Source organism: Scyliorhinus canicula, chromosome 10 (genome assembly GCF_902713615.1).
Source record: "Scyliorhinus canicula chromosome 10, sScyCan1.1, whole genome shotgun sequence".
NCBI classification, from domain to species: domain Eukaryota; kingdom Metazoa; phylum Chordata; class Chondrichthyes; order Carcharhiniformes; family Scyliorhinidae; genus Scyliorhinus; species Scyliorhinus canicula.
Genome location: NC_052155.1, coordinates 186,691,154 through 186,718,175, shown reverse-complemented (window position 1 = coordinate 186,718,175; position 27,022 = coordinate 186,691,154). Strand labels below are relative to the sequence as shown.

Below are 27,022 nucleotides of genomic sequence, written 5' to 3'. Positions count from 1 at the left end.
GTGTCGTGGGGCGGCCGTGGGGGGGGGGGGGGGGGGGAAGAATAGCGGGAGGTCGGGAAAAATGTCGGGAAGGCCCTCCCGCTATTCTCCGACCCGTCGTGGGCAGCGGAGAATCGCGCCCTAAGTTTCTCGACAGCGTCAACATGCCCTCAGGAGCAGCGATTCTGACCCCTACAGGGGGCCAGCACGGCACTGGAGTGACCCACGCCGCTCCAGCTGCCGATCCCGGCGTCAGATGGGCGCCGCGGGTCTGCGCATGCGCAGTGGGACTGACATCAATGCGCGCATGTGCAGTGGCTCCCTTCTCCCCGGCCTCTCGGGCTGGGGGCCTCTTTCATTCCGCGCCGGCCCTGACGCAACATGGCGTACGGCTGCAGGGGCCGGCGCGGAACGAAAGAGGCCCGAGAGGCCGGGCCTCTGATCAGTAGGCCCCGATCGCGGGTCAGGCCCACAGCAGAGGCCCCCCCCCTGGGAACGGTTCCCCCTCAGCCCCCCACCAGGCCGCCCCCGGATGCATTCACGCCGCGGTCCCGCTGGGTAAGAGCACACGTGACGGATTTTTTTTGCGTGGCCGCTTGGCCCATCCCGGGCGGTGAATCGCCAGCAGGGCCGCGTAGAGTGGCCCTCGACCGGTGCCGTGCCTGGCACCGATTCTCCACTCTCCGGAGAATCGGCGGTCCGGCGTCGCGCGATTCGCGCCCCCGTCCCGGCGATTCTCCGGCCCGGCCTGGGCTGAGAGAATCCCGCCCCATAAATATAAGAGAGTGACTGATAAATGCAGTTGGGAATTCAGGAGAAATACCTTTACCCAGAGGTGGAGATGCCGGCGTTGGACTGGGGTGAGCACAGTAAGAAGTCTTACAACACCAGGTTAAAGTCCGACAGGTTTGTTTCAAACACGAGCTTTCGGAGCACTGCTCCTTCCTCAGGTGAATGGCGAGGATACCTCGCCATTCACCTGAAGAAGGAGCCGCGCTCCGAAAGCTCGTGTTTGAATCAAACCTGTTGGACTTTAACCTGGTGTTGTAAGACTTCTTACTGTGTTTACCCAGAGGGTGATGAGAACGTGGAACTCGCCACTACAGGGAGTGGTTGTGGTGAATTGTACGGACGCAGTTAAGGGGAAGCTGGATAAACACACGAGAGGGAAAGGAATAGAGGATATGTTGATGGGGTGAGATAAGTAAATAGCGTGGGAGGAGACTCGTGTGGAGCATAAAATCTAGAATGGTTCTATTGGGCGGAATGGCCTGTTTTGTGCTGCCCGTGCGATGTACCCTGTGGTAGTGAATTACTGGCTGCATTATTTTTTATCCATGGGATGTGGGTGTCATTCGCTGGTCCAGCGACACTCACAACCCACAAATTAATAAGACAATATTGTGGTGGAAATCTGTTATTCATCCATAATATTATATAATATCTTTATTAGTGTCACAAGTAGGCTTACATTAACATTGCAATGAAGTTACTGTGAAAAGCCCCTAGTCGCCACACTCCGGCGCCTGTTCAGATACACGGAGGGAGAATTCAGAATGTCCAATCCACCTGACAGCATGTCTATTGGGACTGTGGGAGGAAACCGGAGCGCCCGGAGGAAACCCACGCAGACACGGGGATAACGTGCAGACTCCGCACAGACAGTGACCCAAGCCTGGGACCCTGGCACTGTGAAGCAACAGTGCTAACCACTGTGATACCGTGCTGCCCTTATCCGAGAGGAGCGATGATTATTATTTCTATCCTAATAATACTGTTTCCTTCTAGCTACATCGCACATTGTTGAGCATGTTTATGCAGAGACACTTGGAGGAGACTGTGTTTCAAAACACCCAGATGTTCCTCTGGAGTGAACTAATGAATGTCCCAGTTTATTTAAGACAAGATCCTGCTATACTTATATCAAACATCTGAGGAAATGTTTCTGTTGGAAACCTCAGGGGATTTCCTGTTTAATAGTTGCTGAGTGTTGGAGGAAATCGCTTTTGAATCCGAGACCATGTGGAAAGTACATTAATTTGGTTGCTCATTGTCCAAGGGTTAAATGGAATATAAACCCCTTCCTGTTCATTAATTTGTTAATCCCTCAGCTTTTGATCTGGGCTAAATCACTCTGGTATCCATTTGATTGTCTAGCTGGGGAGAGCGCTTTGAGTTCCTCATCAATGATACAAGGGGAGGAGTGCGATCAGCTCTCACCAGCGGCACGAGAGAGGCTCATAGTGGGTCAGAAGTCAATGTTTTCCCCTTGCCAGTTCCAATTGGAAAATACTGCCAAGAGTTTTAATTTCCAAGCAAGTAGGTGTGAGATGAGGAAATGAATCTCCAAATCTAAGGTTAACTTTCTTTCTGTGAACTTCCGCAGGAAGATAATCCGGAAGATACTGCGGCACGGTAGCACAGTGGTTCGCCTGTTGTTCACAGCGCCAGGGTCCCAGGTTCGATTCCCGGCTTGGGACACTGTCTGTGCGGAGTCTGCACGTTCTCCCCCGTGACTGCGTGGGTTTCCTCCGGGTGCTCCGGTTTCCTCCCACAAGTCCCGAAAGACGTGCTTTTAGGTGAATTGGACATTCTGAATTCTCCCTCTGTGTACCCGAACAGGCGCCAGAGTGTGGCGACTAGGGGCTTTTCACAGTAACATCATTGCAGTGTTAATGTAAACCTACTAGTGACAGGTGGATTGGACGTGACAAATTGTCCTTAGTGACCAAAAAGTTTCGGAGGGGTTATTGGGTTACGGGGATAGGGTGGAAGTGAGGGCTTGGGTGGGTCGGTGCAGACTCGATGGGCTGAATGGCCTCCTTCTGCACTGTATGTTCTATGTTCAATAAAGATTATTATTATCAGGTGCGGTGAAAAATCAGCTTTCAGTTCACCGTGGCCACTGCTGCAGACCATTCCGTTCCCAAGATCTCAGCAACAAGCGTTAGGCAAAAAGAAAACAGACCCTTTGTTCACTTCCTAACTCATATTCACCCTGCATTCTTAGAGAGAGAAGATTCCTCGGGGTCTCAATGCAATAAAGGCAGCAACAGGTTAGCAAGGTCATAGCAATTGCAAACCAAGCAGATGTGCCCATTTCCAGAGGAATAGAATGAAGTTTTGCTGAACTTGTATTGAACCTTAATTAGATCACACTTGTACTGTGAGCAATTCTGGCCTCTCCATGATAGAAAGGTTATTGTGGCACTGGAGAAGGTGCGATAAAAAGGCTTTGCAGCAATGATGCCAAAACAGAGATGATACCACTTTCAGGAAAGGCTGAACAGGTTGGGTCCCTTTTGTCTAGGCAAGTGGTGGCACAGTAGTTAGCACTGCTGCCTCACAGCTCCAGGGTCCCGGGTTCAATTCCGGCCTTGGGTGATTGTGTAGTTTGCACTTCCTACCCGTGAACATAGGAATTAGGAGTAATTCAGCCCCCCGAGCCTGCTCCGCCATTCAATCAGATCATGGCTGATCTCTTCCTGTACTCAAATTCACCTCCCCACCTGTTCCCCATAGTCCTTTAACCCGTTTTTAAAAATCAGAAATATATCCATCTCCCTCCTGAAACCATTTAATGACTCCAATTCCACCGCACTATGGGGCAGCGAGTTGCACATATCCATCACCCTCTGCGAGAAGTAGTTCCTCCTCATCTCAGTTTTAAACCTACCGCCTCCCAATCTATATCTGTGACCTCTCATTCTAGATTGTCCCACAAAGGGGAGCATTTGGTCTACGCTTGCTTTATCAATCCCATTTAGTATTTTATACACCTCGATCAGATCCCCTCTCATCCTTCTAAACTCCAGCGAGTATAAACCCAAACTGTTCAATCTCTCCTTAAATGTCAACCCTTTCAGAGAGTGGAGAGAATGTGGAGCACGTTACCACAGGGAGTGGATGAGGCAAATAACAGATACATTTAAGCAGAAGTTGGAGGAACGTACAAGGGAGAAAGGAATAAAAAGATGTGCTGATAGGGTGAAATGAAGAGAGTTGAAGGAGGGTCACATGGAGCGCAAGTTACAATATGGACCAATTGGACTGAATGGCCTCTTTCTGTGCTGTAAAATTTGATGTAAAACCCGTAACACAAACAAGTATTTGTTTGGGGTCCTCTGCTTTACTGGGGTCCACTTTTTACTCACATTTCACTGTAATTAATGAACAAAGGGAAAAATATCGCTTTAACATTTCTCTAAAGTTATCACCTAGTATTGTACAACATTACTGTACCGGACGGCACGGTAGCATTGTGGTTAGCACAGTTGCTTCACAGCTCCAGGGTCCCAGGTTCGATTCCTGGCTTGGGTCACTGTCTGTGCGGAGTCTGCACATTCTCCCCGTGTCTGCGTGGGTTTCCTCCGGGTGCTCCAGTTTCATCCCACAGTCTAAAGATGTCCAGGTTAGGTGGATTGGCCGTGATAAATTGCCTTTAGTGTCCAAACAGGTTAGATGGGGTTACCAGATTACGGGGATATGGTGGGAACGTGGGCCTAGGTAGGGTGATCTTTCGATGGGCCGGTGCAGACTCAATGGGCCGAATGGCCTCTTTCTGCACTGTACATTCTATGTCTAACATCGGAACAGAAAGGAGCCACTGAGTCCCTCGAGCCTGTTCCACCATTTAATTAGATTCTGGCCAATCCAGAACAGGAAAAATCTATTGATCTTGGGTTTTGAAATGTTCAATTCCAGCCTCAACATCTTTTTTGTGGAGAGAAATTTCCGGAATTCCCACCGTGAAGAACTGTTTCCTAACATCACCCCGAACCGTCAGCTCCAATTTCAAGGTTACAGCTCCTTACTCTGCGTTTCCCTCACTCAGAGGAAATTGTTTCTTTGTATTTACCGTATCAATGCTCTAATCATCTGAAACACCTTAATTAGACCGCCCCTTAATCTTCTCACCTCACCAGGTGTCGCTTGGCCTGTTACAGGTCAGCTGTAATGTGCTTGTTTCAGTTTTAGTGAACAGGTACAGAGAGTCAAGCTGCATGCAGGTGGTGAATATATGTTAGAGAATCCTCACGTTGCTTCAGTTCTGATGTGCTGGGCCCAACAGATCCTGGTCCTCAATTTCCTCTCTGGCCTCACCCCTTCCTATCTCTCTGACCTCTTCCAGTCTTACAACCCTCTGAGGATTCCTCCAATTCTGGCCCAGCTCTGACTTTTATCGGTTCACCATTATTGGTCGTGCCCTCAGCTGCCTGGACACTAAGCTCTGCATTTCCTCCCTGAATCTTTCCACCCCATTCTCCTCCTTTCTGATGCTCCTTGAAACATCTCTCTTTGACCGTGGGCACGATCTATCGGCCCCGTCGCACCTCATAAGGTCTAACGAGATCTCCTGAGGCATCGCGATCTGGGTCCTGCCCATTGTGGGATCTGGGCCGGGATTCTCCCCTACCCGGCAGGGCGGGATGTCCCAGTGTACCGGAGTGGCGAGAACCACTCCGGCGTCGGGCCTCCCCAAAGGTGCGGAATTCTCCGCACCTTTACGGGCTAGGCCCGCGACGTAGTGGCTCCCACTCGGGCGCCAATGGCCTTTGGCGTCACGCCGCCCGGCGTCGGGGCTGGCCGAACGGCCTTCGCTGGTCGGTGTGAGGTCGCGCATGCGCCGGAGCATCAACGGCCACTGACGTCACCCCGGCGCATGCGCGGTGGAGGGGGTCTCTTCCGCCTCCGCCATGGTGGAGGCCGTGGCGGCGGCGGCAGAAAAAGAGTGCCCCCACGGCACAGGCCCGCCTGCCGATCGGTGGGCCCCAATCGCGGGCCAGGCCACCGTGGGGGCACCCCCCGGGGTCCGATCGCTCTGCGCCTCCGCCAGAACTCCGGGGTCCGCTTGCGCCGTCTGCTCCCGCTGGCACCAGAGGTGGTTTAAACCACGTCGGCGGGAGAGGCCTGACAGCGGCTGGACTTCGGCCTATCGCGGGCGGGAGAATCGCCGCGGGTGCCCGCCGAACTGCGGGGCGCGTTTCCCACCCCGCCGGTTCCCGGGTGGCAGACAATTCCGGCCACGGCGGGGGCGGGATTTACGAAGGCCCCGGGCAATTCCCCGAACCTGCGGGGGGGTCGGAGAATTCCACCCCTGGATCCTGCATTGTGGGATCTGGATCCTTCCCATTGTGGGATCTGGGTCCTTCCCACGGGGATCCTCACGAGGCAGGGTGATGGGAACGTGGAGTGTTTCCTGCTGTGGGGGCCGGCTGTAAACGCACCAAATCGATCAAATCAACTGGGTATTTTGCGCCATATTCCGTGGTGGGGTAGGCCTGGTGGCACCCAGGCTACTGTCCTATCCGGGGGCCAGATTAAAAAGGCATCCAACATCACTGACCCACTAATTGAAGAAAGACGATGGATCTCCTGAAAATGAGGATGGATCTCCAGGAACATTCTGAGACTGGACACTGAATTGGGACGGTCTGCTTGTAGATGCTCCCCTCATCCATTGTTCTTGTGTTTTGGGGTCTAGGGTTGCTGGTGGTTTCTATCCTATCTCCAGAGGCAGCCCCAAGCATTGTTTTTTTTTAAATTTAGAGTACCCAATTCATTTTTCCAATTAAGGGGCAATTTAGCCTGGCCAATCCACCTACCCTGCACATCTTTGGGTTGTGGGGGTGTAACCCACGCAGACACGGGGAGAATGTGCAAACTCCACACGGACAGTGACCCAGGGCCGGGATCGAACCTGGGACCTCGGTGCCTTGAGGCAGCAGTGCTAACCACTGTGCCGCCATGCTGTCAGCCCCAAGCATTGTTCAGATGGGTTTGACATCTGCACACCATGCTGTTCGAAATGTGTTTCCCACCAGCATGTTTTTCCTCTGGCCTGTTGTTTTTGAATAATGTTGATATTGTAAATGCTTTGGGCTGAATTAGCCTGAACTGTGCGCTGGACTTCTTTACCCTTGTGGCTTTAGGTAATATGTGGCAATATCCATTGAGCGATGAATTCCTTAGTCGGTCGCAGAGCGGAAAGGTGCTGGAACAACAGGGGGCTAGGGACAAGCTGAGCAACAGATTTCTTCAGGGCTCCTCTCCAAAGCTGCCGATGGGATTGGTGTGCCTTGCTGTGGCTAAATGATTGAATGAACCCTGCAGTCTAAAGCTACATTCCCGTAGCTGTTTCATGGAGCTACTTCAGGCAGTTTGGGCATTAATACGCAATAGCTGGTGCATCTCCACGATGATTGCCAGGCACCCTGCATTGGAAGGCTTTTGTGGAAGAATTGCTATAACTCACCCGTTGCTGTTTTACTGCAAATTGCTCCAGGTTTTGTGGTACATTAATGTGCTGCATCCACTCGACAGGATTGGGATTGTCGGTTGCAAGTGAACATAAAACCCAGCGGTAGGTTAGATCTGCCTTTGTTGTACACCTGCCTCCAGCAATCTCTGTAAAGCTGTCTGTCAGGCGAGGAACCTAACCGCTAACTATCTTCAATAATCTAAGACCATAATTTTAGCAAGGCGGAGAGGAAGCATCATTCATTAAAGCTCTGATTACACCGTGTCAGTTTAAGGAATTTGTGCAAGTTAATAGCTGAGAGTTAATTATAACACTCTGCCCTGGAGTATATAAGAACACAAGAACTAGGAGCAGGAGTCGGCCATCTGGCCCCTCGAGCCTGCTCCGCCATTCAATGAGATCACGGCTGATCTTTTGTGGACTCAGCTCCACTTTCCGGCCCGAACACCATGGGCTGGATTCTCCGCCCCCGCCGGTGGGGTGCTCCATTACGCCGGCCAGTCAATGGGGTTTCCCATTGTGGGGCAGCCCCACGCTGTCGGGAAAACCCCGGGCGCCGGCAAAACGGAGCACCCGCCCCATAATGCTTTATTCGTCAAAAAAACTATCTATCTTTATCTTGAAAACATTTATGAAGGAGCCTCAGCACTGTGTTCTGGAAACCTAGAAACCGCTAGCCCCCAAAAGCCTGCTGAGGCTGGGGGCTCGGTTGAAAATGTCAAAAAGCTGAGATAGACGAAGTGAGCGAGGTGGTTAGATGGAGTAATGGTGCAGATCGGTCATGGTGTAGGAACACGCGAACAAGAACAGACCATTCAGGCCATCTAATCTCTTCCAACAGCCCGTTGAATAATTTGTTTTGTCTTACTGCCGTCTTGCATTCCGCTTGCAACATTTTCTGTGGTTTTTTCATTAACAGGCGGAAAAACACAGAAATTAAGTTTACTGAAGGGTGAAACAGCAGCAGTGGTGGAAGGCCTTCTCCCCAACCAGGAATATGTGGTGCAGCTGTACGCGATCAGCAGCAACAGCAAAGAGAGTTCGCCAGCTCAAGGGCGTTTCACAAGTAAGCATTGAACAAGGTGTTTGAGAAATGTGCCCCGTGTGTCCGTTAGGTTGAAGGTGGGGATAAGGAAACAATTCTATCTAAATGGTGCTGTGAGTAGGCCAGTGAAACCACATGGGTGGGATTCTCCGCCCTGCCGCACCCGTTTTTCGGTGTGGCGCGCCCCCGCCGGCAGTGAGATTCTCCGTCCCGGCAGCCGGCCAATGGGGTTTCCCCATTGTGGGTACCTCCACGCCGTCGGCAAATCCATGGGCGTGAGTGCGCTGCCGGCAAAGCAGAGGATTCCGGCGACGGAGAATCCCGCCCCAGATATTTAAAATCTTAGACTTTCATAAAACTCTTTTAGCAGATGAGACCATTCCAATCCTCTCTTGGCCAATCGCATAACCTTCCTAAATTTTAGCTCATCCAAAACACCCCAGCCATGTGTCCGAACCCACACGGAGCCCCATTCGCCCATCACCCCTGTGCACACTGACCTATATTGGCTCCCAGCCGGCAATCTTTAAAATTCTCATATTTATTTTCAGATCCCCCCCCCCCCCCCCCCCCCCCCCCCCCCACCCCCATGACCTCACCCCCCCTCCATTTTTCTGTGACCTCCACTAACCCTAAAACCCTCCAAAATATCTGAGCCCCTCAAATTCTCCCAGATTTCCATTGCCCCTCCTTTGGCGGCCATACCTACAGTTGTCTGGTTCTGAGCCTCTGCAATTCCCAACACAAACCTCTCTGATAAGCTCATCAAACCTACTTCCGCCCAATCCATTGGTAATCTGTCCTAATATCTTATTATGTGGCTTGATGGCAAATTCTGATTTATAATGCTTCCTGTGAGGCAGCTTGGGAAGTTTGGCCATGTTAAACCTGCTATATAAATGCCAGTTGCTGTTGTTACTTTATTTTATTCAGCTGCCACGCCAAGACTGGTACAAGCGGCACAGTGGTTAGCACTGCTGCCTCACGGCGCCGAGGTCCCAGGGTTTGATCCAGGCTCTGGGTCACTGTCCGGGTGGAGTTTGCAAATTCACCCCGTGTTTGCGTGGGTTTCACCCCCACCATCCCAAAGATGTGCAGGGTAGGTGATTGGCCACGCTGAATTGCCCCTTAATTGGAAAAATGAATTGGGTACTTTTTTAAAAAAAAGAGTACAAGGGAAGTGTAATACAGAGCTGTCTCATATCAACTAGCCAAGCTGTGCACCTCAAAGTCAACCTTAGATTATTATTAGTATTAGATGCCATCCCAGTTAACAGTTATAATTAGTTGTAAAGTAAGTAAGTAAAGTTGCCATAGTCCCAGATGACCATAGGCTGCTTTCCCCTTTGAGGGGGGAGAGCTGACTGGTGGTGATTTAACCTGAGGATCACCACACCTCAGGCGAGGGGCAAGGTTGAGAAGGTCGAATAACCTCAGCCGGTACGAGAATCGAACCTGTGCTGCTGGCCTCGCTCTGCGTCATAAACCGACCCCCCCACTTAGTTGTACGACTCTTAAGAACAGTTGGACTTTAGTCATAGATTCTGATGATCTAACAGCCTTGGGACTGGATCTTTATGTCTCATTCTTCAGCATTGTGTTGCAGTAGGGAGGTGCTGGCCTAGTGGCATTGTCACCGGGCTAGCAATCCACAGGCCCAGGCTAGTGTTCTAGGGATGTGGGTTCAAATCCCACCATGCCAATCCATGCCAAACGTGACTAAATGTGGAATTGAAAGCTACTCTCAGTAATAGCGCCATTATTGATTGTCGTAAAAGCCCGTCTGGTTCACTAATTCCCTTTAAGAAAGGCCTGGCCTACAGATCCACAGCAATGTGGTTGAGTCCTAACTCTCGTCCGCCTGACAAGACACTCAGTTCAAGGGCAATTATGGATGGACAACAAATGCTGGCAGTAATAGCCACAGCTGAATGCTTTGTGGGATTATGCAATGATGGAGTGCAGAAGGAGTCAATTCTGCCTGCGTTGCAGCTAGCTAATTACCCGTACTACAAAGCCCTGAAAATCTTTCCCCTTCAAGTATTTATCCAATTTTCTTTTCAAAGTTACTATTGAATCTGCTTCCACCGGAGGTGCCATTTTAAAAATAAGATTTTATAGTGAGGTCAGGTGAAGGAGATGTAAGAGATGCCAGGTTAGTGTTATTGAAGAAGAGCAGGAATGATCCCCCCCCCCCCCGTATCCTGAAGAATATTACAAAATGATAATCACATTTGCACTTTGTGGGATCTTGCTGTGTGCCAATTGGGCCACCATGTTTTCTACATTGTTACAGTGACTACACTTCAAAAAGTTTCTCACTGGCTGGGAGACAGTCCTGTGGCATCCTCCTGTTAACAGAGGTTGCAGGAAATGTCTTTGCTAAACATTGTTTGCAAAGCAAGGGCAATTTTCAGATATGAAAATGGACCTCCTTAATGGGGTGAATCCGAAATTCTACCCTCTGATGGAGTGGATTAGACAGTCTGAGATTTCGTGCTGTATCCTGTCTGGTCATTTAGATGGGCAGAGACTTGTGCGCCAGTGTGAATTGTGAGCCAGTGGGCGCGGGAACAAATAGTGCGCGGGTATCGGACCCGCTGCCCGCGATTGGTGCCCACCGTGGTGCGGCCGTGCCAATCGGTGCCATGGTTGTCCGGGACGGCACTTTGCGGCCGTTTTCACGAACGGTGAGAGCAGGTGTGATTGCATTCGTGAAAACGGCCGTAAAGGCCGGGGAACTCGGCCCATCGGCCAGGGGAGAATCGCTGTTCGCCGTAAAAAAAGGCGAGCAGCGATTCGTGTCGTGGGGCGGCCTTGGGGGGTGGGGAGAATAGCGGGAGGGCAGGAAAAATGTCGGGAAGGCCCTCCCGCTATTCTACGACCCATCGTGGGCAGCGTAGAATCGCGCCCAGTGTGAATTGCGAGCCAGTGCGAATTGCGAGCCAGTGCGAATTGTGAGCCAGTGCGAATTGTGAGCCAGTGCGAATTGTGAGCCAGTGCGAATTGTGAGCCAGTGTGAATTGTGAGCCAGTGCGAATTGTGAGCCAGTGCGAATTGTGAGCCAGTGTGAATTGTGAGTCAGTGTGAATTGTGAGCCAGTGCGAGTTGTGAGCCAGTGCGAATTGTGAGCCAGTGCGAATTGTGAGCCAGTGCTAATTGTGAGCCAGTGCGAATTGCGAGCCAGTGTGAATTGTGAGTCAGTGTGAATTGTGAGTCAGTGCGAATTGCGAGTCAGTGTGAAGTGAATGAGTTGGTGTGAAGTGAGTGAGTCGGTGTGAAGTGTGAGTCGGTGTGAATCGCGAGTCGGTGTGAAGTGTGAGTCGGTGTGAATCGCGAGTCGGTGCGAATCGCGAGTCGGTGTGAATTGCGAGTCAGTGTGAAGTGAGTGAGTCGGTGTGAAGTGAGTGAGTCGGTGTGAAGTGAGTGAGTCGGTGTGAAGTGAGTGAGTCGGTGTGAAGTGAGTGAGTCGGTGTGAAGTGAGTGAGTCAGTGTGAAGTGAGTGAGTCGGTGTGAAGTGAGTGAGTCGGTGTGAAGTGAGTGAGTCGGTGTGAAGTGAGTGAGTCGGTGTGAAGTGAGTGAGTCTGTGTGAAGTGAGTGAGTCGGTGTGAAGTGAGTGAGTCGGTGTGAAATGAGTGAGTCGGTGTGAAGTGAGTGAGTCGGTGTGAAGTGAGAGTCGGTGTGAATCGTGAGTCGGTGTGAAGTGAATGAGTCGGTGTGAAGTGAGTGAGTCGGTGTGAAGTGAGTGAGTCGGTGTGAAGTGAGTGAGTCGGTGTGAAGTGAGTGAGTCGGTGTGAAGTGCGAGTCTGTGTGAATCGTGAGCCGGTGTGAAGTGCGAGTCGGTGTGAATCGCGAGTCGGTGTGAAGTGTGAGTCTGTGTGAATCGTGAGCCGGTGTGAAGTGCGAGTCGGTGTGAATCGCGAGTCGGTGTGAAGTGTGAGTCGGTGTGAAGTGTGAGTCGGTGTGAAGTGTGAGTCGGTGTGAAGTGTGAGTCGGTGTGAATCGCGAGTCGGTGTGAAGTGTGAGTCGGTGTGAAGTGTGAGCCTGTGTGAATCGTGAGTCGGTGTGAAGTGTGAGTCAGCATGCCCACAGTTTCTGGGTTGTGGCAGAATTCTCCTCACTAGCGCGTACTCCAAATATTTACACTAGTCTGTCCACAATCAACCCGGGTGGGGGCCCGAGTATGAAAGTGATCAGTGGGGTACTATATTGGTAGTTTTATCTAAAACATCCTATATGACTGTATAAATTGATATAAATTAAAATAAAGTTTGGTCTGATTGCAGGATAATCATTATGCTTGTGGTGTGGGAATATTTGATGATTTGGATTGTTGAAGGTGACAGGACAGGATGGTTAAGGGCAGCAACGAGCATCTTGGAATTTATAAACTGAAGCATAGGGAACTAAAACTAAGGACCATTTCCTAAACCTTCAGGAAACACCGGGAGTTAGACCTCGGCTGGGGTATTGTGAACAATTCTGGATGCCACAATTTGGGAGAGCTGTCAAGGTTTTGAAGAGAGTGCTGCGGAAGAGTTACTGCTTCCAGGAATGAGGAAATTCAGTGAAGTGTTGAGACGAGAGAATTGGGATTGTTCACAGTCCGCAGAAGGCTGGATATAAGAAAGGTGTTCAACATCTTGAGGGGTTTGGGTAGGGTAGAAAACAACAAACTTTCCACTGGCAGCCTGGCTGGTAACACTTTGGCAGATTGGCAAAGACTTTTCCCACAAGTGTGTGTTACAAAAGGAGGAAGCAGAGTTGATGATAATTTTCAAAAAGGAATTGAATAAATAATTGAAAAATTGTGGGGGGGGGGGGGGGGGGGGGGGCAGGGCGGAGGGGAATAGAGAGCTGTGGTAACTAAGGCCAGTTGATAACTAGGAAATCTTTCGAAGAAATCTTTGGTTGAGTCAATAATGAAAAAGTGTTTCCACGGCCAGGAGGGTGAGTAACGCGAGGGACACAGATTTAAGAGAGAAGGAACCAGAGGAGGCATTGTGTCACGTTCTGATCTAAGATGAACCGTGATAGGCTGCTGAAGGTGTGGTGAAATCTGATTCAATAGCAATTTTCCAAAGGGAATTGGGTAAATATGAAAAAGGGGCAATTGACTGGGCTGTGGGAATGGATGGGCAGAGGGAGCGGAACTAGCTCTTCCAAAGAGCCAACACAGACGCGATGGGCCGAATGGTCACCTTCTGTGTTGGACAGGTCAACGATAAGTTGCTAAAATCGTTTTTTTCCCCACCCTTTTCAGTGAAGGCGTTCCGAAGCAGAGGCAGACCTGGCTCATCTCACACACCCAAACACAAAAAGGAGTCGGAGTCCCACGTCAGAGAGAAAGCAACCGATGAAGGTACCCGCCCTTGCGGTTTTCAATTTGAATAAAACGCTGATTGGGGAACTCTTTCTCAATTTAGATAGTCAAGTTTTTCCTTACACAGCAGGAGAACAGAGGAGATAAAATGAGATCCATTCTGCGTTTCGAAAGTAATATTCAGTTACTGCAGGAATAATAGCCAGACACAGATATACCCTCAAGGTCCTTTCATTCAAAGTTTTAAATGCACAAAAAAAAAATATATATATGAAAGAGCAAAGTGAAGCCGACAGATACGCACACTCCCAACCAAACAGACACTTGTTGAAGGACTCCAGTAGCTTGGGTGGTAAATTATACAAGAGGCCATCTTAAACCACAGACACATATTATGAATTTTGATCGGTCTTCAATGCACCTTTAAAAACTCAGATTGGGCAGCCTTTTGCAAATCTGCTGAAGCTGGAACTTGCACTGAATCGGCATCATTGGCATTCCCCCTTTGTTTCCTTCCCAGGGCCCCGGGTTCACGTGGGGCCGGTGTAGGTTGGGTCAGTGAGAAGCAGGAGCACGCTTTCGTGGAAAACAAAAACGGCTTTGGTGGAATGGGGAGGCCTCTTTGCCCAGCTTGCATTGCAGTAGAGAAACTGGGATTCCATGCTGTCTCGGCCCAGGGCATGGAGGCCCTTCTATCACCATGGGTGGGGAGATACATAGATACACGAAAGATAGGAGCAGGAGGAGGCCTTTTGGCCCTTCGAGCCTGCTCTGCCATTCATCACGATCATGGCTGATCATCCAACTCAACAGCCTAATCCTGCTTTCTCCCCATAGCCTTTGATCCCATTCTCCCCAAGTGCTGTATCCAGCCACCTCTTGAATATATTCAATGTTTTAGCATCAACTACTTCCTGTGGTAATGTATTCCACAGGCTCACCACTCTTTGGGTGAAGAAATGTCTCCTTATCTCTGTCCAAAATGGTTTACCCTATTTCTATGAGATCGCCTCTTTCTCCTAATCTCTTTAAAAAAAAAAGACAAGAATCTCTTTTCAAAGTTTAGAGTAGAGATTGGATGAATGTAGCTCAGAGAGCCTGCTGGGGGAGGTTTCAGCATTGACATCAGCTCCAGAGTTAGACATAGGGATTGGGGAATGCCTGAAATAACCATTCTATACATGAACAGGATGGGAATAGAGGGATACGGACCCAGGAAGTGTAGAAGATTGTAGTTTAGATGGGCAGCATGGTCGGCGCAGGCTTGGAGGGCCGAAGGGCCTGTTCCTGTGCTGTACTTTTCTTTGTTCTTTTGTTCTTTGCTGAATGTGGTTTAAGCGATGCCGTTGTGTTTGTGGTGGTGGCCAGAGCTCAGCATGGAACTCTAGCAAGAGTAAGAGATATACAGGATGTTACAGGTTGTGGGGGAACTCTAACCCCCTCCAAATTTAGAATTACCCACCAGTCTGTTGTGTAGCAGGCAGTTGGTGTTTCACCCACCGAGCGGGGTTTGACCTCCCACCTTCGTGCTGAGCTGTTTAATTGCAGCAAGGTCAGAGCGTGGACCACCCAAGCACCTCCCGCCAGCACGAACTCGCCAGTGTGTGCCAGCTGTGCCCGCACAGCTCCCCTCAAACATACTCGAAACAACCTCGGATAAAGAATTCCTCCTCAACCCCTTTCCCAGACACAGTCTGACTGAGATTTTGATTCACTCAAAACCCATTCAATGGCACAGAGTTAATACGGGGCCTGGTATATTTGTCACTAGGCAGGAAACTGGGATATGGAGTAAGCAGGAGGTATATCTTCACAGGTGAGAATGTACCCGTACAAACTCCACACCTTTAACCTGGAATAGTGGACAATGTGGCACCCGTACATTTTCTCAACAACTAACCTCTACCCGGTGTGTATTTCAGCACGAAACAAAGATCATATTGGCTCTGCTGTTTTCTATTATTTAGCAAAACAATAATGTTACTGTAACAAAGGAACTGTCACGTGACTTGGTGCGTGTGCGTGTGTTTGTGAGAGAGTGACTGAGTGTGTTTGTGTGTGTGTGAGAGAGTGACTGAGTGTGTGCGTGTGTTTGTGTGTGAGTGTGAATGTGTGTGTTTGTCAGAGAGTGACTGAGTGTGTGTGTGTGTGAGAGAGTGAATGTGTGTGTGTGAAAGAGTGACTGAGTGTGTTTGTGTGAGAGAGGGTGACTGAGTGTGTTTGTGTGTGAGTGTGAATGTGTGTGTTTGTCAGAGAGTGACTGAGTGTGTGTGTGTGTGTGTGAAAGAGTGACTGAGTGTGTGTGTGAGAGTGAATGTTTGTGTGTGTGAGTGACTGAGTGTGCGTGTGAGTGTGTGTGTGAGAGAGTGACTGAGTGTGTGTGTGAGAGAGTGACTGAGTGTGTGTGTGTGAGAGAGTGAGTGTGTTTGTGAGACTGACTGAGTGTGTGTGAGAGTGACTGAGTGTGTGTGTGTGAGAGAGTGAATGTTTGTGTGTGTGAGAGTGACTGTGTGTTTGTGTGTGTGTGTGAGCGAGTGAGTGTGTTTGTGAGAATGTGTGTGAGAGTGACTGAGTGTGTTTCTGTGTGTGTGTGTGTGTGAGAGAGAGTGACTGAGTGTATTTGTGTGTGTGTGTGAGCGAGTGAGTGTGTTTGTGAGAGTGTGTGTGTGTGAGAGAGGTGAGAGAGTGACTGAGTGTGTTTGTGTGTGTGTGTGAGAGAGTGACTGAGTGTATGTGTGTTTGAGTGTGAGAGAGAGTGAGTATATTTCTGTGTGTGTGTGAGAGTGACTGAGTGTGTTTGTGTGTGTGTGAGCGAGTGAGTGTGTTTCTGAGTGTGTGTGTGTGAGAGAGAGTGACTGAGTGTGTTTGTGTGTGTGTGAGAGAGAGTGACTGAGTGTGTGTGTGTTTGTGTGTGAGAGAGTGAGTGTGTTTGTGTGTGTGTGTGAGCGAGTGAGTGTGTTTGTGAGAGTGTGTGTTTGAGAGAGAGTGACTGAGTGTGTTTGTGTGTGTTTGTGTGTGAGAGAGAGTGAGTGTATTTCTGTGTGTGTGTGAGAGTGACTGAGTGTGTTTGTGTGTGTGTGTGTGAGCGAGTGAGTGTGTTTGTGAGTGTGTGTGTGAGAGAGAGAGTGACTGAGTGTGTTTGTGTGTGTGAGAGAGAGTGACTGGGTGTGTGTGTGTTTGTGTGTGAGAGAGAGTGAGTGTGTTTGTGTGTGTGAGAGAGAGTGACTGGGTGTGTTTGTGTGTGTGAGAGAGAGTGACTGGGTGTGTGTGTGTTTGTGTGTGAGAGAGAGTGAGTGTGTTTGTGTGTGTGTGTGAGTGAGTGAGTGTGTTTGTGAGAGTGTGTGTGTGTGAGAGAGGTGAGAGAGAGTGACTGAGTGTGTTTGTGTGTGTGTGTGTGAGAGAGTGACTGAGTGTGTGTGAAAGAGAGTGACTGAGTGTGTGTGTGTGTGAGAGAGCGAGTGTGTTTGTGAAAGTGTGTGTGTACCCGCGAGTCTGTCTAATTTGTCCTGGCTAATCAACCGGAAGTCAACTTTAATTTTGACAATTGAAAGTCTGTTAAGATGAGTGTGCCTGGTGCAGTGACAATTTCTGCTGAATTAAAAAGCAATTTTTTTCTCTTGGAAGTACATTCTATCCTCAATCTAAAAGCAAGCCATGTTTCCTCTCTCTATTTCTCCTTGTCTTATTATTATGGGGTTGCATGATCTCCAGTTGCCCTCTTGCTCGCTGCCTTTACTCAATGGCCATACATTGTATGAGCGTAGGTGCTTTGGGTCAGTGGGTCATTTAGGAGTCTGGTAACAGCGGGGAAGAAGCTGTTTTTGAACCTGTTGGTGCGTATTTTCAGACTTTTGTATCTCCTGCCCGATGGAAGAAGTTAGAAGAGTGAATACCCCGGGTGGGAAGAGTCTTTGATTATGCTGCCCGCTTTCCCCAGGCAGCGGGAGGTGAAGACGGAGTCAACGGATGGGAGACGCATTTGCATGATGGACTGGGCTGTGTTGACGACTCTGTCGTTTCTTACAGTTTTGGGTGAGCAGGTGCCATACCAGGCTGTGATGCAGCCCGATAGGATGCTCTCTATGGTGCATCTGTAAAAGTTGGTAAGGGTTAATGTGGACATGCCGAATTTCCTTAGTTTCCTGAGGAAGTATAGGCGCTGTTGTGCTTTCTTGGTCGTAGCATTGACTTGGGTGGACCAGGACAGATTTTTGGAGATGTCCACCCCTAGGAATTTGAAACTGCTAACCATCTCTACCTCGGCCCCGTTGATGCTGACAGGGGTGTGTACATTGAAGTCAGTGACCAGCTCCTTAGTTTTGCTGACATTGAGGGAGAGATCGTTGTCGTTATACCATTTCACTAGGTTCTCTATCTCCCTCCTGTATTCTGACTTGTCGTTATTTGACCCACTACGGTTGTGTATTCAGCAAACTTGTAGATGGAGTTGGAGCCAAATTTTGCAGTCGTGTGTGTATAAAGAGATTGGCCTCTTCAGAATTCCCGATTTCTCCTGCTGTGTCTTTAACTCCAGAATTCTCTCTGTGTCTCTCTCTTCCCTGAAACCGCTCCTTAACCTCCCCCTTAGACCCAGCATTTCATTACCTGCCTAGTATCTGTTTACTTAGCTCAATGTTACTTGCTGGTGGATGATGGGTGAAGCACCTTGGGGATGCTTTGCGAGATTAAAGGTGTGAAAGTACAAGTTGTTGTTGTCAGTATACTGATCACCGAGCCCCGGACACCCATCACCACTCGAACCTTGTTGCAATTTGAGAGCAAAAAGAAAACACCCAAGGCTTATTTTTGCATTTCGTTCCCAAAGCCGCACCTTCAGATCGGTCAGATGTTTTAAGGTATACCAGTCATATCCAACACGGTGTTAATCTTCAGGGGGCAAGTGGAAACAGGTTGGTCTTTATTCAGCCAGGAAGGAGGACTGTCGAACAGAAAGATGTGTTGACAGAGCAGATTGCCCGAAGGTGGAATTTGAGAGTGACTCGGTTTTAAACACCAGCGAATCTGGACAGTCTAATCTGAATGCATTCAAACTCATTTCGGGTCGCTGGGCAACAAGTGATAATCTGACGCTTCCCTCTCTCGGCAAAGAGATTGTAGTGGTCACACTGGGAGGGGTGAGTGAGGGGCGACTAGAGGCAGGCGTGAACGGTCTTGTAACAAAGACAGTGACCACAGTTGTGATATGGGCCGGGATTCTCCCCTACCCGGCAGGGCGGGGGGTCCTGGCGTAGCGGAGTGGAGCCAACCACTCTGGCGTCGGGCCTCCCCAAAGGTGCGGAATTCTCACAGAACCCCTCCGCACAGAACCCATAGTTCTGAAATTTTGCCACACTCCCACCACAGGTAATGACACCCACCCAGCCTCTTGTCCTTCTCTCCTAATTAACGAACACTCACCATGCCGTTGAGTGGGCTTCAAAGAATTCCTTGTGTGAAACCCTTGTGCTAATTTTTGGGTGCCCTTCAACATTATCGAGGCCTTATGACCGTTGCCCTTTGCGCCAATCAGATCTTCTAGCCCCCAACTGACAAAATAACTCTCCTCAGGGTCAGACTGTTGGGGGTTGAAGCACTAACTCAGAGGACAGAAATCCAAGTAGGCACCTGCAGTACCGAGAAAGTCCTCCCCCTGGGTAGGTGGCGCTGTCTTTCGGACGAGACTTCACACCAAGGTGCCATCTGCCTGCTGAGGCCCCAGGAGGGAACTCTGTTTCCACACTACGTCCCTCTGCAATAGCATTCGATTAATAAATCAGCAGTCATTGTGACTCCTCAATAGGTGGCACAGTGGTTAGCACTGCTGCCTCACGGCGCCAAGGTCCCAGGTTCGATCCCAGCTCTGGGTCACTGTCCGTGTGGAGTTTGCACATTCTCCCCGTGTCTGCGTGGGTCTCACCCCCACAACACAAAGATGTGCAAGGTAGGTGGATTGGCCACGCTAAATTGCCCCTTAATTGGAAAAATGAATTGGGTACTCTAAACTTTAAAAAAATAAAATTGTGACTCCTGAACTTCCCTTGAAATGAAAGTTCAGAAGCCAGCAATCAACATTAAATATATCCCGGGAATAATCTGTCCCTAAAACCTGACAAAACAACGTGTGATAAGTAGGAAGGATACAGACCTAATGACTGCTGATCTTTTCCTAGAACTTGTCCTATCATCAACCAGTCTTAGAGTCCAGTCAGATTTCCGTTACTCATCCTGTCCATCAATCTCAGGTTGTTTTTAATGTTTATTTTATTTTAAAGAGAAGTTTCCACCAGGTCATCTGTTTTATCTTCTTTTCCTCCTTTCCGTTGTTGTTTATACCAGCCATCAGCCACACCGCTGCTCAGTAACTGAGACCTTAGAACTGTACCACACAGATTTTTAAACTGGCCAATAATGCCAAGAGTCTTTTTAACACAGCGGAAGACAAAATACTTCCAGAATGGGTGTGACATTGGCCAAATGGGCCGGGATTCTCCCATCCTACGGCCCAGTTGTGACGCTGGTGTCAAAAGCGGCGTGAGCCACTCTGGCGTCAATGGGCCGGCAGGCACGGGTATTCACTAGGGGGCTAGTACGGTGCCGGAGAGTGGTGTCCGCTGCTCCGGCGCTCAATAGCATGCGTGTGGGATCCCGTCTCCGCGCCGGCCCACGGGCAATATGGTGGAGCCCTACAGGGGCCCGGCGCAGAGGAACATAGGCCCCACATGGAACTAGCCTGCCCGCCGATCGGTAGGCCCTGATCGCGGGCCAGGCCACCATGGATGCACCCCCGGAGTCTGATCCCCCCGCCCCCCCCACCAGGACGGTTCCCGCAGCCAGAACTCCGAGGTCCCACCGTGTGGGACCGGAGTAACCCACGCCGGCTCTCAGCCCTTCGAGGCACGGCGGCGATCCCGTGGGCTCCTGGGAATCGGCGGCAGGGAATCGGCGAGCCGGAGTCGGAGCGGTGTGCCACGATTCTCTGCCCCCCCCCCCCCCCCCCCCCCGGCCGATTCTCCGACCTGGCGCAGAATTGGAGAATCCCGGCCGTGAACGTTTACATCGAGACATGTTCAGTAGGCCATTTTGGTCGGAGAATAAGAACAGAGACATAGGGCCCGATTGAACGATCTCATCCTGCCCGACTTGGGACACGACAAAGGGGTTATGTCTCGGAAGAGGCTCGGGATGCCTTGTGTGGTCTGGATCTCGGGCTTACTGGGCGGGATCCAGATTTGCATCTTCAAGTGTGCCGTTAGCTTCACTTAAATTGTCTGGCCGGAGAATTCCAAGGCCCGGAATCGAACACCTGCGCCGGGGAGACCGTGCCGTGGCACGGTTTAGCACTGGTTGTCACAAACGTGGCCCAGGCATGACGCCTAGCTTGGGGAGTGTCCCAGGTGATTAGAGGCCACCCTGGTGGTCGGGCTCTGGGAAGGGTGATCACCCTGGCACCCTGGCAACCAGGAGGCACAGCCAGAGAGAATCCTGCCCCCTGTGTCTCCCATTCCATGGCAAACAACTCTCAGCGATGGTGTGATTATGATCAGGTCTGCAGTCTGCGATGAAGCTCGGGCATTCCTCCTGTCCCCTCCCTTTTTAGTTTTTGTTTGACTTTCAGCTTGTTTAATTTACTCCCACACTGAACAGATACCAGACCCTCCCAGAAAAGTCCCAGATTCACGGCAATTTTTCTCTGATAAAAAGCAAATCAAAATTTAATGTTTTCCCCCAAAAGAAATACAAACAGCTATAAGACACAATCAAAACCTTTTTCCAGGCCCAGTTGTCAAATCTCACAGTTTTGCAGCCCTTTTGCACAGTTCTTTGTCCAGTTCAAATTGTTTAACACAGATTAGCAAGAGCTTCACAATGGTGCAAAAATGATAAAGAAGCTGGTTACCGGCTCCAATCCTGCCAGAATTTCCAGATGTTCTTCGACACAGGAAATGCTAGGGGCATAACCAAAGTGATCAAACGTCTGCAGAAAAAAGCAGATCCATTGAAAAGGAGACAAGGATGTCATCACCGACGGCAATATTCAGCTGGAGAGTTGGATTGAATACCACCCTGAGTTGTACTCTAGGGAGAAAACTGTCATTGAGGAAGGTCTACACACCAGAGAAAGCCTGCCCTGTAATGGGAGAGGTGGATATGGAGGAGCTTAGCAAAGCTATTGACTCACCTGCCATGGACAAAGCTCCAGGTGCTGATGCTGGACCACCAGAAGCCACCAAGCACCAAGAGCCCTGCAGCATCTCCACAAACATCGCTGTCTCTGCTGGAGGGAGGGGGCAGTGCCCCAGAATATGGAGGGTGCAAAGATTGCGACCCTGTGCAAGAACAAGGGCGACCCCAGCAGTTGCAACAACTCTCGAGGCCTCTACCTGCGGAGCAGCGTGAGAAAGGTTTTTGCCTGTGTTGTGTCTGCCGGGCTGCAGATCCTGGCTGAACGCATCTACCCCGAGTTCAGTGTGGGTTTTGGAACTGGAAGATGCACAATTGGCATGAGCGTCTCAGCCTGGCAGCTGGCAGTGTGGTGAATCAGGGAGACCACCAAATCTCACCTTCACCGATCTCACCGAGGTATTCGGCCATGTGAGCTGCTCTATGAAATCTCCTTCCATAACAACATGGTGGCCAGGTTAGCTTTGACAGTGTAACATCAGAAACCTTTGAGCTTTGCAGTGGGGTCAAACAGGATTGTGTTTGGGTTCTGACATTCTAAGACATCGGGCTCGATTCAACCAAATGACAACAAAGTCCCCGAGCGCGTTTAGCCGCATGTTTCCCGGGGCTCACAGTGTCGAGGAATGCATGGCTATTCAACCTGCCTTGCGTTGTATAAGGGACCGCAATGGGGAACATGCGGTCGAGACCGTACAGAGCCCCGTATTGTACACCGAGGAGCTCCACACGCCAAAACTCCCCAGCGGCGAGAAATCGAAACGGCGTTTTTAAATGATCCCCAAAGCAATCCCTGAACTCCCCCCCACCCCCCCCCCCAGCCCAAACACACGATGGGAGGTCCCACCAGCCCCCCCCCCCCCCCCCCCCCAACACCCATGCAGGGCGCCCTTGGCCCGGTCACACGGGCAAAAAAAATGTCAACTTGGCACCTTAGCAGTGCCAACCTGGCACCACCCATGCCAGCTGGAAGTGCCATCTGGGCACCTTGGCAGTGTCAGACTGGTCCCCAGGTGGCACCTGCAGTGCCAGGGCACCACCCTGCCCAAAGCGCACGCAGCTGAGGGTCTCCGATTCCCCGGGAGACCCCCCCCACTAGTCCTGTTCCGCCTGGTCCCCTTGTGTGGAGAAGGCTCGTCCGCGGTCTCCGAGGCAAAGGGGATAGATGCCAACGCCGTGGGTATTTCAGGAATCTGCACATTAAAGTGAGATTAGTGTCTCGCTCTGAAATGCAAAATGTGATCCCGCCCACAATGGGACCAGCTGAGATTTAGTGGTGGGATTAATGGCCGGGATTCACATCGCAACGTCTCGTGGGATCATATTAGATCTCGCGAGGCACTGTGAGCCGGGTAGATCCCGGAGCGGGGTTTCCCAGCTTTTAGGGACCACGCTGCACCGCGGCGAGCTGTTCTTCGGGTGCAGCGTGACCCTTGGATCAGGATTCTTCTCTTTGCTGCTGTCATTTAAACCAATGTGTTTACAGGTTGTGGGCATCGCTGGCCAGGTCATCTACAGAGGGTGTCTACTAACACACTATAACTGAGTCCAAAGGTGTGCAGGTTAGGTGGGTTGGCCATGCTAAAATTGCCCCTCAGTGTCCAAAGTTGGGCAAGTTACGTCGGCTTACGGGGATAGTGCGGGGGATTAGGCCTGGGTGCTCTTTCAAAGGGTCGGTGCAAACCCAATGGGCTGAATGGCCTCCTCCTGCCCTGTAGGGGTTCTGTGCTAAAGCTGTTCAGCCTTGCTTGTCTGAAATCCAAGACAAAGATGCAGTAAGATCGCAGCAGAAAATTGCTGAATGTTAACGATGTCACACTAACATTCCAAACTGAGCCCCAGCTTCAGCAGCAAATGGACAGACTCTCTCACTCTTGTAAAGAGATTGAGTTGACCATAAGCACCAGGAAGACACAGGTCATGGTCCAGGATGATGCCACATTGCCATCTATCAGTGTTGACGTTGGAGGCCGTTTATAGATTCACATATCTAGGCTCCACAATCACCAACAATTTGTCTCGTGATGCTGCTGTCAGCACATCATAAATCTAGATCCAAGCTGAATGAGAGAATATGGAACAACAGAAATCTGACTGAGAAAACCAACTTGTGAGGCTACCAAACCTGCGTCTTCAAGGCACTCCCCAACAGCGGTGGGATCTGGACAACATACACTGGGCGGGAGAAAAGGCTGAACAGTTTCCACCTTTGTTCTCTCAGATGTATCCTCGGCATCTCTTGGCAGGACTGGATCATGAATTCCGAGGCTCTGGAGTGTGCTAATTCCATCAGCATATACTCACTGCTTAACCAACAATGTCTGCGTTTGCTCTGCCACTTTCATTGGATGGCCGTGTCCTCCAAGACTCTCTGTGGGGTGAACTGGCCGCTGTCACGTTGTTCTCGGTGTCCGTACCTCTGCTGTAAGGACAGCTACAGGCGAGACATGAAGATGGTGGGCATTGACCCTGACGACAGGGAGACGGTCGCTGACGGCCGTGACCTCTGGAGGCTGACTGTTTGGCGGGATGAGCAGAAATGTAAAGGTCAGCTGGCCGGGAGGAAGGTGCTGAGGAAACAGAGGGCAGCGAATCGTGCACCTTCTGAGCAGGAGCAAATGCGGCAGAGACGGCCATGGCGGAGCGAGGCTCCGGAGACACACCGGGCGATGCTTAACGCTGAGTTGACCATCGTGGCAGAAGCCATGGTCTTACAGGACAAGAAAACGACACAGAGGTGACGCAATTTTACTGAGCTCCATTTGGGTTTTCTCATTCATACTTCAACAAATCACCTCCGTGAATTGCGGGAGAAACTGTTTCCACGTAACCAGGCAACACAGATTGAAAATAATTGACAAGGGATCCAGAGGAGAGATGAGGAGAATTTATTTTGAATGTAGAGTTGTGGTGATCTGAAATGAATGGGGGTGTGGGGGAGGGGGGGGGGGAGAGAAATAGATTCAACAGTAACTTTCATAGAAGGAATTGGATAACACTTTTCAGGGAAGAATGGGTGGAGGAGGGGGGGGGTGGAACTAATTGGATTGCTCATTCAAAGAGCTAGCACAGGCACAGTGGGCCAAATGGTCTCCTGTGCTATGTGTTTCTATGACGAGGTCTGGCAGTACACTGCTTGCCTGTTCTTTTGGCCAGATGATATTGCTGAAGGGTTTAATGGTCTGCGGAGAGAATTTGTTTTAAAAAGGAAATAGCTGGTTAATTTTGTTTGGTTTTCTGATTGTCATATGATCCATGTCGTTGGAGCGAATCATGTTTTGCTTTGTGTCAAATTGAAATGCTGCGGTGCTGGAAACTCTTTCAGCACCTAAGCCCTCACTTGGCGAGGCCATAACTAATATTCAAAGCGCTAAATTCCACCCACATCATCCATGCCGGCTCACCTTCTAAGTAGAGAATGCTCGTGTTGTTCGCAGTGAATGCATGCTCCACGAAACAATAATACAGGAAAGAAAAGTAACTAGTTTCGAGGTGAGTTTCCCATTGCTTTCAAAACTCGACGTTAAAAAAGTATTTTTCCTGGGCATTGCTCCCAAAAAATACATTCTTTTTTTGCTTCCAGAAAGGATTAGATTCATTGCCATAACTAACGCATGCTTCTTAAAAAGGATCTTGCAAGGTAACGAAAAGAAAACAATCCCGGTTGAGGATCCAGGAAATGGCAATCCGTTCTGACTTGTGGTTCGAGCTCGGTGTCATTTAGATGCTACAGTCAGAGAGATACCATTTGGGAGTTAGCACATCTGGATTGTATCGCCACTGTCGGAGATCAGCGCACTGGGTTCACACACTGCTCCATCTCTTGGTTATTACTTAACGTCTGGAAAATTGTGAGGGCTGCAGATTGATACACTGACCATCATGGTTGGCCCTCCGCTCTGCCCTCCCCCACCTGGTGAAGCTCTCCCCTGGGCAAGGTGACTCGTACAGGCTGTGCCCCGAGTCTACTGCTCGCCTGAGATTGCAGAGTGCAAGTTCACAGCTAACGGTGTGAGATACATGTGGAGGGCGGTTAATTACATCCATTCCTGGAACCTCAGTCCCAGCTGGTAAACTTTGAGCATTTTGCAACATGCAAGAAAAGGGGCGGAATTCTCCGCTCCCGGGAAAAATCGGGAGGGCCGTCGTGAGCTCGGCCGAGTTTCACGACGGCCTCGGAGGCCGCTCCTCGCCCCCTATTCTCCCCTCCCGGCGGGGCTAGGAGCGGCGCTCCGTAAATCTCGGCCGCGGGGGCGGTGCGCCGAGAATGACGCGGCCGGTACGCCTAATGGCGTCAGCCGCGCATGCGCAGGTTGGCCGGCTCCAATCCGCGCATGCGCGGCTGACGTCACGACGCTGACAGCTCGAACCCGCGCATGCGCGGTGGCCGTCTTTCCCCTCAGCCGCCCCGCAGGACGTGGCGGCTTGATCTTGCGGGGCGGGGGGAGGGGAAATAGTGCGTCCGATTGAGACGCCGGCCTGACGATCGGTGGGCACCGATCGCGGGCCTGTCCCCTCCCGAGCACAGTCGTGGTGCTCTTTCCCCTGTACTCCCCCCACAAGCCCCAAACGGGCATATCTCACCCGTTTCACAACGGCAGCGACCAGGTGTGGGTGCCGCCGTCGTGAAACGATCGCGAACGGCAGGCCGCTCGGAGAATCGCCTTTGGCGAGCAGCGATTCCTCCGGGGGGGGGGGGGGGGTAAATCGCAGTGGGCGCCAGAGGTGCGTGAATTTTGTCGGGGGGCCCTCCCGCGATTCTCCCACGCCGCGTGGGGAGCGGAGAATCGCGCACAGAGTATTTTGCCGCAGAAACAGATTGCTGGAGTTTACGTAGTGCCCATGCGATCTATTGAACACATTGATTAAATCCCCAGTGCAGCCGCTAGATCGTCACACTTCAGCAATGCCATTGTGCTTTTAGATTCATTCACAGGATGGTTATGGGGGCCACCGACAAAGACAACGGGTGGGATTTGCCGCACGACCCGCTGTGTGCTCCGTGGCACGGGAGGTTCCCGCCATTGACCAGCGGTGGGATCGGCTGATCCCGCTGTTGTCAATTGGACTTCCCGTTGGAGGCTGCCCCTCCCAGCTGTGAAACCCGCGGTGGGGGGACCCATCATTGGCGGAACTGGAAAATCCCCGCTGGCGTGAACGGCCAGGAAACTGGAACGGCCAACATTTATTACCCTTGAGACACCTGAGTGGCTTGCGGCCTGCTCAGCTAGTT

General features: G+C 50.7%; 1 protein-coding gene across 1 annotated transcript in view; it reads left to right on the top strand.

The window, feature by feature from the left end:
* col14a1a (collagen, type XIV, alpha 1a) overlaps positions 1-27,022 on the top strand; it is a 227,908-nt gene that overhangs the window by 27,596 nt on the left and 173,290 nt on the right. The window contains exons 4-5 of the mRNA XM_038810331.1: positions 8,160-8,306; positions 13,549-13,647. Coding sequence (XP_038666259.1) covers positions 8,160-8,306; positions 13,549-13,647 — 246 coding nt within the window. The remainder of the gene's footprint in view (positions 1-8,159; positions 8,307-13,548; positions 13,648-27,022) is intronic.